General features: G+C 43.2%; 1 protein-coding gene across 1 annotated transcript in view; it reads right to left on the bottom strand.

Moving 5' to 3' along the window:
- Nucleotides 1-18,047, bottom strand: part of LOC311248256 (uncharacterized protein) — a gene marked incomplete at both ends in the record, with an annotated part of 119,605 nt that overhangs the window by 53,374 nt on the left and 48,184 nt on the right. The window contains one exon of the mRNA XM_084339173.1: nucleotides 5,284-5,527. Within this exon, the coding sequence (XP_084195299.1) occupies nucleotides 5,284-5,527 (244 nt within the window). The remainder of the gene's footprint in view (nucleotides 1-5,283; nucleotides 5,528-18,047) is intronic.

The raw sequence follows: 18,047 nt of genomic DNA on the forward strand, positions 1-18,047 counted from the left end.
TGGTCATTATTATCATGGTGTTATTCACTGTCAAAGATGCAAAGAAAAATCATAATTCATATTCTCCTTTGTTTCATCACAATTTAAGCAAGCCTAGTAATAGATACAATATTTCTGACACTGTGAATACATTCCCTGAGGTCCATAGAAGTCCCTAGATACCAAGAATATGCAAATGGTCCTTGTAGAAGTGGAGCAATATTCCATTTACCTAGGTATATATTTTAGGCGAAAATATTCCACGGGTGGAACAGGTTAAGCCTTGAGTGGTCTTTTACCGATAGCCTTGTCTCCTGGAGGAAGGCAATCCCACAGTTAAGAAATTTAAGGTGATTAAATATTCAAGCTCTCTTAACTGGCCCATTTAAACATTTCATGTTCCAGCTAATAAAACGTATATCAGACATCCTCAAGCACTACATTTAGATGATAGCCAAGTTTACAAGTATAAGTGAAAGTGGTATTTCCTACTCTACCCAAAGTAACCCTATCCCCTAATAACAACACAGACTAAACAAACACAAAGCCTATACTTGTTCCTCTCTTGGAGGCAAGCTGCAGGTTACTTAATATCAACATCACTAACTTCTGGTTCACCATCCAATCCACAACCTACTAAAAGTAGACTCCTTTCTCAGTGGCTTCACGCCACACTCCCACAATTTTTTTTTTTAATTAAGTCATAAAAAAAAACAAGAAAAAATAAATATATATTTAAACCATAGGGGTTTGATTGAATTTAAGCAAAGAGTCCTAGAACAGGATCAATAGTAATGGCAATATAGGGATACATACACATATATATGCATATACACACAGCTGAATGATAATAAGTGGGCAGCACATCCTCCAAACTGGGGAGGGCGCAACTTTGACTATAAGTCTGTTATTTCTTAAAGTTCGCTCTTAAAACTCAGAGCAAAGGGTATCTGCCAATGTACAGTTTCCTCCCCCTTAAATGCATGTATTTTTTTTGGAAACTGTCTGTAAATAAACAGTACTGTATATATGCATATCCTGTATGCAGGGCTTGACGTTGACACCCGCCCAATGCGGGTAGAATTCGTCATTGGCGGGTAGATGAGTCATTCTACCCGCCAATTCGACGGGTGCCTTTTTATTCTATGAAAAAAAAACATTGTAGTCTACAAAGGGCATTTGGAATAATCACGTCAATCCAGGTGATACTATTATAGTACTACAAATCCCACGAGGACTGGGTGCGCACAGTGTGCTCATTCCATTGGCCCATCCACTTCGTCCTATCACGCGTGTCGTGTTGCTTCCGTGTGTGACAGCTGACGCTGTTAACGTTAATAGCTTGACAACTAGTTCAGTTAGCTAACGTTACAATGTGGTGGAATATTGTGAAAAGACCGGGTGAACTGAACCATCGACAAACGGAAAAGAGAATGAGACAGACTATTTGTAAGTAAGTAAACAAACTAACATGTATTATGTAACGTGTATTATTAAACTAATATTACGGTGTTTGTTAGCTGCTAGCCACATTCATGTAAGCATAAGGGCTCGAGACTAACACCGTCCTGGCCACCCTCTCAGTCAAGATAGCACTCGCAAATAATATGCTGCACATTATTACTGCACGGTCTCTGAGTTAGCTCTCAGAACCATGGACAGCTGCCCCATATGCCTCTTTCTTGGTTAAAAGCTGCTATATAATTGCAGTCTATTTACCATTCAGATCAAACATGGCTTGTTTCCTAGCCATTCTACCGTGTGTTATTCTTCTGTGTTCTTCCATTGACTTCCATTATGTTCTCTCTGACATTCTCTCTCTCTCTCTATGTCTCTGATGTTTTGGTATAGTGGGCAGGTTGAAGTATATGTCTCTGATGTCTTGGTAGTTGGTATAGTGGGCAGGTTGAAGTATATGTCTCTGATGTCTTGGTATAGTGGGCAGGTTGTTAAGAAGTGTAGCTCGGTTTCCACCTCATCTTGTGTGCAGTGGGTGCACAGTCTGTCTTCTCTTGGGAGCCAGGTCTGCCTATGGCGACCTTTCTCAATGGCTAGGCTGTGCTCGCTGAGTCTGTACCTAGTCAAGGATCTTCTTAGTCTCCATCTCTCTCTCTCTCGCTCATTCATCACGGTGGTGAAAAAAGGAGTCTGGAGCCCATTTTCACATGATCATTTTAATAATCACAATGTTGGGTTATGATCGGCGTGTGTGGGGATTTTTGGCTGGTGAAAATGCTGAGTGGCTAGTGAGCCAAAAGGTTAATGTCAAGCCCTGCATGTATGTCATAAATGTCTGGGTGCAACAGTACTGTACATCTGTATGTCACAAATGTTATGAATTGAAAATGGGGGACCCTGATGTAAACAAGACCAACGTCTTTCTCTGGCCTGCATCCCCTTAACAATTGTGTATTGAGCTGTACTGTACCCATTCTGCAATCTGTTAATAACATTTCCAATCAATCAATCAAACCTGTGCTGCTTGGGAGTAGTGCAATTAGTTTGCCGTGATGACACTTCTGGTCGCCGAAAGTTTAACGAAAGTGTAAGAAAATGGCTAATGAAGTTATAAGACCCCCATTTATGAAATACGTAAACAGAAACATCTCGGCGGCAAACATAGACATGACGATAAATCTGTGTCACGCACAAGAGTAATGAAAATATAAATAATATCGTTAAGCATAGCTTAGAGTTAATAAAATGTACAATTTTTGTTGAAACGGAGAACATAGCGCTAGCACCCCGACAAATAGCAGAAACATCATTCCATGTAATAATATAAACATAACGAGTGAATAAGTAAATAAAAGAGGATCCCGAGCGACACCCAACATCATCCATAAAAGCATGGAAAAACGGAAATATAGATACAGTCGTGATGCTCGGTGTGTTACCCAAAGTTTCATTCTGCTGAAGCCGACGTATGGGGTTGGTTCTTCAGAAAGTCTGCAGCCATCTCCATCTCTGATGAAGAGCCTCGCTGGATACTGTAATGACGGTCTGTATCCCTGCTGGTAGAGGGGGCCCATAACATTGCGGCAGCGTTGTTCCATCACTTCGGGACAGTGGTCCTCGAAAATTAAAACTGGTTTCACACTGAAACTGGTTTCACACTGTAGGTCAGCATCCCTCTCTTCTTCCGAGCCTCCCGAATAAGTCTCCTTGGTTCTGAAGCGGTGTAGGCAGGCAATCACCGCCCTAGGCTTGGAGCCGGGGGCTGGTCTGGCCGTCAGCGCCCTGTGGCAGCGATCAAGCTTGGGCGGTGTAGCTAGCACTTCCTTGCCCAGAATTTCCATCAGCACCTCGGGAAAAAAAATCATTGGGTCGGTCACTTTGAATAGACTCGTTTAGTCCTATTATTCGGTATGTTTGACAGACGGCTACGCGATTCAACATCGATTAACTTGGTCTTCAGTTTGGCGTTGCCATCCTCCAGAGCCACACACCTAGCCTCTAATTCCACCACCCTGCTGGACCATGTATTTAGTCCATCCTCCACGGAGGTCAGACGCTCGGCATGGTCAGCTACAGACAACTGGAGTCGACCGAGGCGGCGGAAGTTCTGAATTCAAGCGTCAGGTTCTCTATTAATTTGGCAATGCTCGACAAGTCCATCGGTGCGTCGTCACTTTTAGTGTCCTTCCTCTTTATGCCTATCGCAGCCAAAATGAATGAGTAAAAAAATAAACGAAGTATCAAAATAATCAAATCATATTATTTTATTATTCATTTTAAATTTCGCACTTACAAACATAGATTCTGGAATAAAATAAGTAAAAAGAAGAAGTTAAAATGTGCAGGAAAGGTCAAAAAACCCAAGGGCTTATAAGCGACCTCCTCTCTTAAACCTATATAGGATAACTACACAAAAGAAATCCCCCGCCCCACATTATGCACAAACACATGCGCATATCCCTCTCTCATACACACAGATACATACAATTATACAACTATTATTAACAATACAGCATTATACAACTATTATAATGTTCGGAATTTTTTTTTTAAAGACTTTACACAAATACACATGGATACTATAGACTATATTGAAAGTATCAAAAGAGGCTTTTAGCGTAAGTTTGAAAAGTAGGGGAGTTGCAGCGTGGAAAAGTGCGTCAACTTCATCGTCAACCGGAACCTACCGAGTCCTGATGCAAAGAATAGTTTGGAGGGACGCAATCTTTCAAAACTTTTAAATGCATTGTTGCATTTATATTTAGCACATTTGATAGAATTTCAATAGAAAATAAACTAAATTAAATACCACCAGACGGGAAAAAGGGCAGATGCTCAAGCACCCCTGGGCCCTATGCATGTCTGGTTACAGGCAGCCATGTTGGAAGAGAGACAACTATTGTTGGAAGAGAGGAGAGCAAGGCTCTATTTAAACCATGAAACTGGTGTTTGAAGATGAGTGTCAGAAGTTCTGATGCAGATCACATTAGTTGGATTGCTGTCCAGGATGAATGTGTTGTCAAGTATGTTGAGTTTTTAAGCAGATTTCTACACAATTTTAGGGTTTGACACCTGAATAAATATACTGGAATATATAGGTGCTTCTTTAAATCTTGAGATTGTCTGAAGCTCATCCCATGGTGGTCAAAGTGGTAGGGTTTCTCTCCTGTATGAATTCACTGGTGAGTTTCACTCCTGTATGAATGATCGAATGAAACGTTTCCTCCACTGTCTTTAACGCTTCTCCTGTATGAATGCGGGCTTCAGTTATAGGGCTTCTCTCCTGTATGAATGCGCTGGTGTTTCTTTAAGGCTCCAGAGGTTCTGAAGCGTGTTCCACACTGGTCACAGTTATAGGGCTTCTCTCCTGTATGAATACGCTGGTGTCTCTCTAATTTTGCAAATAGACTGAAGCTCTTCTCGCATTGGTCACAGTGGTGAGGCTTCTCTCCTGTATGGATGCGCTGGTGTCTCTCTAAGTTTGCAAATAGACTGAAGCTCTTCTCACATTGGTCACAGTGGTGAGGCTTCTCTCCTGTATGGATGCGCTGGTGTCTCTCTAAGTTTGAAAATACACTGAAGCTCTTCTCACACTGGTGACAGTTATAGGGCTTCTCTCGTGTATGAATACGCTGGTGTTGCTTTAAGCCTCCAGAGTGACTGAAGCTCTTCTCACACTGGTCACAGTTATAGGGCTTCTCTCCTGTATGAATGCGCTGGTGAATCTTTAAGTATCCAGAATGACTGAAGCTCTTCTCACACTGGTCACAGTTATAGGGCTTCTCTCCTGTATGAATGCGCTGGTGTTTCTTCAAGGCTCCAGAGGTTCCGTAGCGTGTTCCACACTGGTCACAGTAGTAGGGCTTCTCTCCTGTATGAATGCGCTGGTGTGTCTTTAAGTCTCCAGCGGTCTTGAAGCTCTTCTCACACTGGTCACAGTTGTATGGCTTCTCTCCTGTATGAATGCGCTGGTGACTCTTTAAAGTTGACTTATTGATGAAGCTCTTTCCACACTGGTCACAGCAGTGAGGCCTTGACTCGTTCATATCTCTGCTCGTTGTTGGATGTTGTTGCAATGCAGCAATTGTACCTGGAGAGAGAGAAGTACAACAATGAAAAGTTCAGATTTTGTGTGGGTTTAAGTTCAGATTTTGTGTGGGTTTTGCATTCGTTCAGTTCAATTTCTCAAGTTCTAAAAATGTTTTATCCTCCAAATGTGATTTAAACGTGAATCTGCTCCAAGCAAGGGCAGTTATTGAAAACTGGCCAACATTAATAAAAGAGATAAAACCCAACAGGCAATATGACATACGAATCGATATCGTAATGAAACTGGTGATTCCCACCCCTAGTGAAGAGGTACGTTATATAGCGTACTGGCCAATCGCGTCTCGCTCTTCACCATACTGAGATATACCTCATCTCCAGTACCTACTGTACTTCATTAACGAAAACAATGCACCCATGCACTTGACCAGGCCCCGCCCCAGTGTCCCCTATAAGACACCGGACATGGTCATACTCGACCCTCCTCTTTTTCGTTTCCATCATGGACGTGCAGTGCATTCCATGAACTAGCTGTTATGAAATGCAGAGAGAAATTGAACAATGTTGGGTTTTCACCAGAGATTTGCCAGCCCCTGGAATCTACTCGGCACATTCTGACGGTGCATCGGGCCTGTCCTGGAGTTTCCTCGTCTTCTGACAGCGGATCGAGGGACGTCGCACGACGGTTAGCTGTCAGGCTAAATCACGCTCAGGTAGGGCCTGCGCCACCAGGCATCAATGCTGGCATTTGTGGTACTGCTCGTTGTCCCGTGAGACAACGAGTTGTGTATTGGCGCAAGGGGCGGGATATCTGGGTAAACGTTGTCGTTTTCCCGTCTATCCTGGAGCGTGCGGCTAACGCTATGCTATAATGTTAATGCTGATGCTATGATGCTGGGTTACTGTTCCATTGATTCCCCGCCGAGGGATGTCTTTTTAAAAGGTCTTCCCTCCTCTTAACCATTCATGCTGACGGTCAATCGGTGTCTACTGTTGGGAGTTGACGGGGGCTTGTTTACCTTTTCAGGTGGATGGGCTGAGGCCTAGGGTTGGTGTGCTTTGCTGTTTTTTCTGCCAAAAATGGTGTCTGGTGGCGACGCCTTGAAGGCCAGCCGACGTCGAAACAGTCTTTCCGCAGGAGCGCGGGCGGTATTTGACCTAGGCCCCACACCGCCTCACACCCTCAACCAGCGGCCATGTTTCCCCTGCCTGAGGTACCCTGGGCACAACGTCAACAGGTGACCGCAAGGCCGACAGCCTTGCGAGGGATTGGCTACATTAGATGAGCACAGGAGCGCGGGCGGTATTTGACCTAGGCCTCACACCGCCTCACACCCTCAACCAGCGGCCATGTTTCCCCTGCCTGAGGTACCCTGGGCACAACGTCAACAGGTGACCGCAAGGCCGACAGCCTTGCGAGGGATTGGCTACATTAGATGAGCACAGGAGCGCGGGCGGTATTTGACCTAGGCCCCACACCGCCTCACACCCTCAACCAGCGGCCATGTTTCCCCTGCCTGAGGTACCCTGGGCACAACGTCAACAGGTGACCGCAAGGCCGACAGCCTTGCGAGGGATTGGCTACATTAGATGAGCACGCCCTAAAAAACCGTTGCCATCTAGCTGTGTGCAGCTCGCTCTCTGGTCACTCCCCCCCCCCCCCCCGGGATAAGGGCTCCGATTTGTTTCCTTTGGTTGCGGGTTGCGTGTCTTCAATGAAGCGCAAGCGGCCCCACATTTAGCTTCTCATGGGGACAGGGGCTGACACCCAGTTGATGGCTGAAACTGGGTCTGTCCGTGAGAATGTTGTGCTGTCAAGCGGCTCCCACGCCACACGTTCTGCGTCTGTGTTTGGTTGAGCCTGGTGTTACGTTTGTCAACTACAAAGGTTGTCAGCAGGGGGGCTCGAGACCTCTTGAGGCAAACAGTGCGGGTTGCCCCGACCTCGCCAGGCCGGGTATCACGTTAGTGCCTCCCACTCCCGGAAGGCCGGCATTGGTCTGGCAGGCGTGCGTGATTTGGGTGGTAGTAATATCACTGCAGGGCTACGGTGTGTAGGAACCCACCCTATCGGGCAGTGTGGGGGCCTCACACCTTGCATGTCCAGCTGTAGAACAATTCCTCAGCAGTCCATGCTGGAGGGGTGTTCAGTGGGGGAGCCTTTGTCACCTAGTATGATGTCAGCTTCTCCCTTCTCTCTTTTTCACACTTTGGTGGAGTTGACTGCTGCACCCTCTTCACTAGGAAGGGCGGGTGGACGGGACTCCCCTCCCCCCTGGTGGTAGGGCTTGCGGGTCCTCAGGGGGTACATTTGTCGGGCCACGCGTCTGCTCTGCCCCATATCTCAGTATGGCGAAGAGCGAGACGCGATTGGCCAGTACGCTATATAACAAAAGGTTATGACTATAACCTAGTTATGAGTACTGGCTGAGCGTCTCGCTCTTAGCGCGCCCTGAGGTCCCTTGGTTGGGTTTTCTATGATGGAAACTTTTTCCAGAGGAAGGGCGAGTATGACCTTGTCCGGTGTCTTATAGGGGCGGCGCCTGGTCAAGTGCATGGGTGCATTGTTTTTGTTAATGAAGTACAGTAGGTACTGGAGATGAGGTATATCTCAGTATGGCGAAGAGCGAGACGCAGCCAGTACTCATATAACTAGGTTATAGTCATAACTTTTTGTTTTTAGCTTAATTTTGAAAATATTAAGAGATCTAGCTTCCCTAATGTCCATAGGTAGTGTGTTCCACAACTTTGGTGCATAGTTTGCAAAGGCTGCATCCCCGATTTTCCTTAGACTGTGGATTAGAACCTTCAATAGACCAAGAATCAAGAGGTGTATTTGTCACATACATACCAGGGCATACAGTGAAATACGGGAAGTAGATGACCAGTAGTAGATGATCGCAATGTTCTAGGAGGCACATAGTTGACTAGAGAATTTGCAATGTAGCTTGGTCATGTTCCATTTAGTGCTTTGTATATAAGGAGGACCTTGAAATCAATTCTAAATGTTACCGGAAGCCAGTGTAACTTAGTTAATACTAGACTGATGTGGTCTCTCCTCTTGGTTCTAGTTAGTAGCCTATAGGGCTGTCCCCGAAGCCTGTTTTTGGGATTTGAACTTCATCAGGGTTCTCTCTCTCTCTCTCTCTCCCTCTCTCCGCATGCGTGTGAGTGGAGCGGAGATCGGAGTTTGGTGAGACTGCGTGTGAGTGAGTTTCTAACTTTTTTCTATCTGTGTTGTGTTTAATGTTATGAATTAGAGTGTTATTTATTTATTTATTGGTAGGTTACTATTGTAGTGTTATTGGTTTCAAACGGAGGTTGGTTAATCTCGGTTCGCGTGTCGCCTGTCGGCCAGCGCGCGCTGGTTGGAATAGGCAGCTGAAATGGAGGCTCCTATTCTAAGCAGGAGACATGGTTTTAAACTTGCAGTTGGAGCTGATGTGTCAGTGGAAGATTGTAGTTTAGCTGTGGGTAAAGTTGTGGGCTATGAAAGCATTGTATCTGCCGCTCGGATGAACGGCGCGATGGTAATGTTTGTGGACCACGTTGGAAAAGCTAACAAAGTGACTGAGACCGGCGTCACGGTTAAAGACACGTTTGTGACGGTGACTCCTCTGTCTACGCCGTATACAAGAGTTACCATCTCGAACATACCACCGCTAATCAGCGATGATTTATTAGTGAAGGAATTGTCGCGGTATGGTAAAGTGGTCGCACCCATTAGGAAAATGTCATCCGGCTGTAAATCCCCATTACTGGCGCACGTTGTGTCACACAGACGCCAGGCTCTAATGATCATGAACAAACATGACGAGGAGCTTGATCTGGTGTTCAAGTTGAACGTTGATGGGTTTGAATATGTTGTATATGTTAGCTCTGGGGTTTCAACCTGTCATGGCTGTAAGAAGCAAGACCACTTCTATCGGGACTGCCCTGATAAAGTTCCCACTGCGGGAGCGCAGGGGGGAGCAGGTGCGGACGCACCGAGGAGTTTTGCTGATGCAGTGGTGAGGAAGGCTAACGCTAGTAAGAAACAGAATGACAGTGAAAGAACAACAAGGGAGGAAGACACTGGAACTGAGAGTCAAACTCAAGGTGCATCAAATGTAAACCAGGAACAAAATAAAAGAAAGGAAAGTGGTCAAACAGGAGATCAAACTGGTTTAAGTGAAAATGAAGGACAAATAATGAGTGCAGGAAAAGTTAATCAGCAGGAGACAAGTCAAAACAAGGAGAGTAGGAAAACAGTAGATAGTGATGGAGTTTTGATGGATGAGGCTTTCAAAGTCCCTAGTGCTACTAAAAGAAAAGGAAAAGAAAATGATAAAGAGGGCTGTTCTCAGGCAAAGAAAACAGTAAACAAGGTCAGGGAACCGGAGGAGCAGTCAGATTCTGAGTCAGTTGACTGTCACTCTAGTATGGAGGACGAAGGAGAGGAAGAGGATGGCCAAAGTGAAGGCAGTCAGAGCTTGTCTGAATCACAAAAAAGTGAAGTGAAGGGGAAGAAAAAATATGATGTAAAAAGGGTTCAACATTTCTTGAGAGTAACAAAGAACAAGAAGTGTGAAATTGAAGATTATTTCTCTGATAAAGAGGCTATTTTTTCTTCTGTCAACTCACAGTTGAGAAGCAGAAAGAAGGGAGGCTATACTGCAAAGGAGGGGTTCAGACTGAAGAAAATACAGAATATCAAAAAAGGAATGCTCAATGATGGTGAAACAAAGGTCTAGGACAGGCTGGTTCCTGTGTGTTTTTTCTTGTTTTGTTTTTCTCATATCAACACTCATGTGAGTGAGTTCAGGGTTTCCACACTTAACCTAAATGGAGCCAGAGATGTGAGGAAAAGAATGAGTCTGTTTGAACTTGTTAGGTTGAAGAACATCAATATAATGTTAGTTCAGGAAACACACAGCGACACCTTGAATGAGACTGACTGGAAGAGAGAATGGGATGGAGATGTTGTGCCGAGTCATTTGAGTAGGAATAGTGGCGGGGTGGCACTACTCTTCTCCAGGAATTTTCTGCCAACATCGTATAAGGTAGAGGAAATAGTGAAGGGCAGATTGATGGTGATCAGAGCCAAATATGAGAGTTTTAATATTGTATTTATAAATGTATATGCTCCCAATTTAGGACCTGCCAGAGTTCAGTTTTTAAGTGAACTCAGTGTGGTTTTAAGCCAGTGTGAACCTGAGGATGTTTTATTTTTAGGAGGGGATTTTAATTGTACAGAAAATTATCAGCTGGACAGGAATCATTGTGAACCTCATGGCCCTTCAAAGAGAGCCATACAAAATATGATAGAGGCTCACAGTTTGAGTGATGTATGGAGAGGAATACATGGGAAAAACAGACAGTACACTTGGGTCCAGAGCAGGGAGAATATCATTTCTTTGGCCAGGTTGGACAGATTTTACTGCTTCAAACACCATCTCAGCATTTTTAAAGAGTGCAGAATAATCCCTGTGGGTTTTTCTGACGACTCTATGGTGTGTTGTAGTGTTTTTATTTCAAAAGTAAAACATAAATCTGCATACTGGCATTTTAACACTGCATTGTTATTAGATGTTAATTTTAAAGAGTCTTTTGTATTTTTTTGGAACATTTTTAAAACAAGAAAAAATTATTTTGAATCATTAAAGCAGTGGTGGGATTGTGGCAAAGTGGAGATAAGGCAGTTGTGTCAACAGTACACTCAACGTTTCTCGTGACATTGCCAAATCTATGAGAGATTTGGAGACTGAAATAGTGGAGATGCAGCTTGCTGCAGGATCCACAGGAAACAGAGGTTGTGTTGAGAATCTCAGTACTAAAAAAGCCATACTGGCAGATCTGTTGGGCACTAAAGTGCAGGGGGCGCTGGTTCGGTCCCGTTTTCAGAGCGCTGCTTTAATGGACTCTCCGTCAAAGTATTTTTTTTTTAGTCTTGAAAAGAAAAACGTACAAAGCAGGTTTTTTCATGCTATGCGCTCAGCCACAGGACAGCTGTTGACTGAAGACAATGAGATCCGGCAGAGAGCTGTGGAGTTTTATTCTCACTTGTTTGAAAGTGAATATGTTGAAAATGAAGAGGTGTTTGACTCCTTTTGCAATGGGCTGCCCAGAGTCTCAAAAGAGACCAACACAGAGCTGGAGGGTCCTCTAACTGCAGAGGAAGTGGGCGTGGCATTGCAGGGCATGAAGGGAGGGAAGGCCCCTGGGATCGATGGACTCCCACCAGAGTTTTATAGAGCGTTCTGGACTGAGCTGGAAGAGGATATTTTGGACGTTTTTAATGAAAGTTTTAAAGACTCCTTTTTACCTCAGAGCTGCAGGAGGGCAGTTCTGGCTCTGCTGCCAAAGAAAGGTGATCTTCAGGAGATAAAGAATTGGCATCCTGTGGCGCTCCTATGCTCGGATTACAAGCTGCTGTCTAAAGCTGTGGCCAATAGACTGAGGAAGGTGATGGACCAGGTCGTCCACAAAACACAAACATACTGTGTGCCCGGCAGGTCTATTGTTGACAATGTGTCACTGATTCGGGATCTTTTGGAAGTCTCTGATTCATTAGGCATAAATGTTGGTCTGGTTTCTTTGGATCAAGAAAAGACATTTGACCGGGTTGAGCACCGTTACCCGTCTTAGAGAGGTTCGGCCTCAGCCCTGGTTTCATTGTTAAGATTATGGTTTTGTATGAGAACGCTGAGAGTGTGCTGAAAATTAATGGTGGATTGTGTAAACCTTTTAAAACCACTCTGGGCATAAGGCAAGGATGTTCGATGTCTGGCATGCTTTACACACTTGCTATTGAACCAATGCTGCACAATATTCGTTCACGTATTGATGGGATGTTTTTACCTGATTTTAATGCATATTTTAATTTGTCTGCATATGCGGATTAGTGCACTGCAACCTTGCCCAGGCCCGACGGGGCCCGGCCCGGCCCGGCGGGTTCGGGCTGGGTAGGGCTTTTTTTTTTATAAATAATTCGGGCTCGGCCGGGCCCGGGCACCGCAGTTTTTTTTTTTTTGCGTTTTTTTTTTTTTTTTTTCATATAACTAGGGTTATATGATAACCTTCGTTTTAAGATTCGCTTTCTCTTTTGCGCCAGAGAAACATTTGGATGTAATTACTGCAGCGCGCAGAGAGAACTCCGGGGACAAGTTCAACTCGATTGGTTGTGTTGGAATATAGCCAGTTGGCGAACGTTTTAATTTGTTCTTGGGATGTATGTAGCCGGTTTTGTTAACGGTGTTCAACGCGTTGCTGACGTCTGGTGAGTGATGTTTACTATTTGCTGGGTCGCGACTGCTACTTGTTTTGTTGTGATTTTCATTACGTTGCTCTGCTCGAAATCTGATTTCTGTTTTCTGTTTGTTTGTTTGACTGAGTAGGCTATTGTGTGTCGTGTGTGTGTGTGTGTGCGTGTGTCAAAGAAGATTCTATAGCCTTCAATACGTTTTGAGGCTGATGTGTGACAGTGTGAGTCAGTCTATATAAGCGAGCACTGGGAGAGACGGCATTGCGAAACAGGCTATGTAAATGCTTCTTATTTTTGTTTATTTATTACGTTCATATAAAACCGTGTTTCGAATATTTAAAACAAATACAAAAAAAATTATATTTTAATAATAATAATAATAATAATAATAATAATTTTTTTCGGGTTTTCACGCGGGTTAGGGCTTAAAATATTATTTACAGTCAGGCTTATTTTCGGGCAGGGCCTGAAGTTCAAGGGCTCGGGCAGGGCTCGGGCTATATTTCAAAGCCCTTGCAGACCACTAATGCGGATGATATTATTGTCATTATAAGGAGTCAGGAGGATGTAAACAGGTTAGGCTGTGTTGTTGAAACTTTTGGTAGAATCTCAGCTGCAAAAGTAAATTGGGAAAAGAGCGAGGCATTAGCAGTTGGTCTGTAGGTCTCCCTAAGCTGCCAGGAGGTTTAAGCTGGAAGAGGGGAGGTCTAAAATACTTGGGAGTGTATTTAGGAGATGACCAGACTGTAAAGCTGAATTGGGAGGGAATGGTGGAGAAGGTGGAGGGGAGTTTGGCAAAGTGGCGGTGGCTTTTACCACATATGTCATACAGAGGAAGAGTATTGATAATTAATAACTTGGTGGCATCAAAACTTTGGCACAAATTACAATGTATGGAGCCCCCTGCTGGGCTATTATCAAAAATACAGTCCATCATGGTAAATTTCTTCTGGGATAGTTTGCATTGGGTCCCACAGAGTGTGCTCTACCTGCCGAAAGAGGAGGGAGGGCAGGGACTGATTCACTTGGAGAGTAGGAAAGCGGCTTTCAGGTTACAATTCATCCAGCGCTATATTGCAGGAAGGGATGAGGATGTGGTATGGAAACCGGTAATGAGCACCATTTTAAGGAGAATACAAGGTTTGAAATTTGATGTGTCTTTGTTTTTGTTGGATTGTCATTTTATACGTTTATGTGATTTGACTCCATTTTATCAAGGACTTTTTAAAACATGGACGCTGTTTGGGCCTAACAAAATTAATAGTTGGTTTCAGGTTGCCGACCGACCCTGCCGATTTAGGTGCGACCCAATATATTTTATGAGTTTTTATATATATATATATATATATATATATATATATATATATATATATATATATATATATATATATATATATATATATATATATATAAAAAAATTTAGAATAAAGTTTCATAGAAATCTTAGTCAAACATTTAGTATTATGGATATTAAACATGCTGGCAGAGTACATGCATCCATGTTGTTGTGAACATTTTAATTAAATAAAGAAATTCCCTATCCATAGTCGCCGTGGGAAAGAATAAAATAAAAAAATTAAATAAAATAAATTCCCTACCTACCCATGGCCAAACTGACAACCAACCTGAAACCAACTATTAATTTTGTTAGGAGGAGCAGAACGGAACCCACAAGTTCACTGTTTTGGCTATTGGAGGAGCCTTTAATCTATGGGGCCCGATTGGACATTCAGAATGAAAGCAGGATTGGTCTCACCCAGCGTTTAGTTTCAGCTGGGGCAGTAAAGCTGAAACAAATAGTGGATGCAGCGGGGCCCGGACATTGTAACACAGAAGAAGTGTCCTCTCTGATGGTCTGAGGTCGGGTCGCCAAACCAGGAACTTTTTGAATGCGTGGTTTGAAAGACTGAGTAATCAGGAGTGGGACATGTTACGGGAATATCTAAGTGGAACAGACATTCCTGATGCAAGAGATCCTTTTCCTGAACTGAGTCCCCAAATAGATCAAACTGGACTGATGGGATCTTTGTTGGATTACAAAAATGATGGATCTACGGACTTGTACATGTTGAGTGGGAAGGCAATGTATAAATACTGTGTGCACGCTCTAAACAAAAAAATGCTGAGTGGGAAAACAGACACTGTGTGGAGAGAGAAACTAAATGTGCAGGAGGAATGTAAACCAGTGTGGAGGGTGTTATATAAAGCACCACTGAACAAGAGGTCAGGAGACTTGCAGTGGCGGATACTGAAGGGAGCAGTGGCAGTCAATAGTTTTGTCTCCAAGTTAAATCCAACAGTATCTAACAAATGTCCTTTTTGTCACAAACCAGAGTCTATTTTCCATTGTTTCTTGGAGTGTAAAAGAATTGAAGTACTTTTTGAGGTTGTAGAATCTGTGTTTGTCAAATGTGGGGAGAGTTGGAGTAAAACTGCTTTTATTTTTGGTGCTGGTTATAAAAGGACAAATGCAATGAAATGGGAGCTGTTGAATTTTGTAGTGGGACAGGCAAAATTGTCAATTTACAAAAGTCGGAAAAATCAAATTGAATATGGTTCAGGTGGGGAGTTGTTGCCATTGTTTAAGGCTTTGGTACGAGCTCGAATTACAGTAGATTTTCGGTTTTATTTACTCATGACTGATTTTGATTTTTTTTTTACGCGTTGGTGCTTCAATGAAGCTCTTTGTTCGGTTGTTGATAAGCAGCTCTGTTTTAACCCCTTGTTTCTGTGAGGATTTAAATAGTGTCTATGTATGAATATGTTTGATTGACAAATGATAAAATGTCCTTTTATTTTATTTGAAATAAAGGTTCTTAAAAATCAAATCCATCTCTCTCTCTCTCTCTGTGGTGACGTTACAAACCACAGTCAAAGACTTGAAGACAGAGGTGGCCGGTCTCAGGGGAAAGTGTGAGGACATGGAAGGAAGAATGAGGAGGTGTAACGTCAGGATACTAGGAGTAGCTGAGACGGATGGCTCAAGCTTCACAGCGTCGGTCTCAAAACTACTGACAGACGTGCTACAAATGGATAATGAGGTGCTGGTCGACCGCTCGCACAGAACCCTGGGGCCGAAGAGGACGGACGGGAAGCCACACGCCATTGTGGCTAAACTTCACTACTACCAAGACTGTCGAGGTGCTGAGCCGAGCGAGCGCCCAGGCCCCATTACAGACCAACAGAGTAACTATTGCAATCTTCCCAGACTATGCCACGAGTGTCGCCAAAGCTAGGGCTGCGTTTACGGAGGTGAGGAAGCTACTACCTGGCCGTGAGGACTGTGGGATATTGTGGATATCATGAAGAAAGTGCTCAGTCAACCGAGATCAAGTTAATAAGGTTTATTAACCAGATAGATCAAATATATACAGGTAGTTAGAGAAAATGGCTGAGGCTTCCGCCCCAGGTAATCAGCTGAAATGACCCAGGTAAAGAAGACCGATTGTTGTCGGGAGGAGCCCTATATAGTGAAAGGGGGGGGGGGGGGGATCACTCACAGGATAGGGGACAAATGAGAAGGGAGGGGGATGTCTTTACACGAAAGTTGGGGGCTCCTCAATATATTATTCCACAGGACACCCGGTACAGCATTCTTTTCCCGGCCCGATTCCGCATCACGTACAATGGAGCAGATAAAGAATTCACCAATGCAAGTGAAGCGATGGGCTATGTCAGAAGGAACATTGTCCATGGAACAACAGATGTCGGGTAATAATAATAATAATTAATTTATTTATATAGCGATTCTCAATGACCCGAAGTCGCTGAAAGGGTAGGCTATCCTCGGTGCACACCAGTGTTAATTTTGGCAGCTATTTTCATTTGAGTTTTAGTCTTAGTCATGTGTCAAGTGCTCCTTTTTCGTTTATCATTTAGTCATCTTCATTTATTTTTCGTTTAGTCAGTTTTAGTCAACTAAATGTCTGAGCATTTTAGTCTTGGTCAGTTTTTGTCTCAATTTTGTCTTTTGTGTTTTAGTCTAGATTTAGTCTACGCAAACGGATGACATTTGTCTATTTTTAGTTGATGGAAAAAAACTTGTCAGAAATAGTCAACATGGAACATTTTCTGATTTAAATTGTGTATTTATTTTTTAACCTAGGGGAATCTGAGTCGTTATAAAAATCACATTCTGAGGTCAGCGTTAAAGTGCCACATGGAAGTGGTCTGGTTAGTGGTTAGAGTTAGAGGTGGTCTAGGTCTGGTTAGGGTAACTTAGGGGTAGTTAAGCATTCATTATAATTTATTATTATTATTTAGATAGATGGATGTAAAGGGCTAGACCAACTCTTAACCCCTATCCGGACCTAGACCACCTCTAAGTCACAACCCTAACTTAGGGGTTAAAGTTAGAGGTGGTCTAGGCCTGGTTAGGGGTTAGAGGTGGTCTAGGTCTGGTTATACTGATCCGATACCAGTGCATACATAAAATATATATATATATATATAAATTATTTAAAAAAAAATCCTTTTCTTTTTTACAGCTACTGTTTTATATATACCGTTTTTTTAGTAATAACTAGAAAGTAATGGTATTTATTGTATAGGTGATTGTATAGATTAGTATTAGTATCATTAATTGACAACTATGCTCAACTATGCTTCACCCACAGAATGGTTGTTGGTACATTGGTTCCACACGGACGTTAAACATTGTTGCGCCCTTCCTATCCAGAAGGCTCCGGTTCAGTTAGCTCCTAGCAGAGGCTCTGTTGTGATTTTTAATGCAAAATAAATATTCAACATTTTCTTTTGAGACTCCGCCTCAGACTCTTATCATTTGGCACTAAAAGCTAAACATTGTCACCGGTATGGCTGTCCGCAACATGTCATTAATTGTGTGCGAGAGGTCGATCAGCCACATTAGCGTGAGCTAGCTTAGCCACTAGCTAACGCGAGCTAGATGGAAATACAAACACTGTAACATTACTGGTGAAAAGGTGATTTACGTTGGAATACTCCTTTGCCAACTTGCTGTACTTTGCTTGCAGGTCTGCAGCTGGATTATGAATAGTCTCAATTTTAGCCAAGGTAACGTTCAGCTAAAACTAGCTTTTCAAATAGCTCCAGCTAATGCTAATAACAGAGCTCCCCGTCACACTGTTCTGTCAGGACGATGGCATTAAGAAAAGTTATAATTAGTTTGTCTCGTCTTGTTTTAGTCAACAATATCAACATACATGAAGAGAAATTTCATCCTGGTTTTTGTAAATTATATTTGTGTCCTCAGTTGTGGTCAACATTATTTAAAGGGGAACTATTTTACTATTTCTTTCACTATTTGGGCACTTTTACACAATTCCTGTGAGTCTATGGA

This window comes from Notolepis coatsorum (genome assembly GCF_963971535.1).
Source record: "Notolepis coatsorum genome assembly, contig: SCAFFOLD_550, whole genome shotgun sequence".
NCBI classification, from domain to species: Eukaryota; Metazoa; Chordata; class Actinopteri; order Aulopiformes; family Paralepididae; genus Notolepis; species Notolepis coatsorum.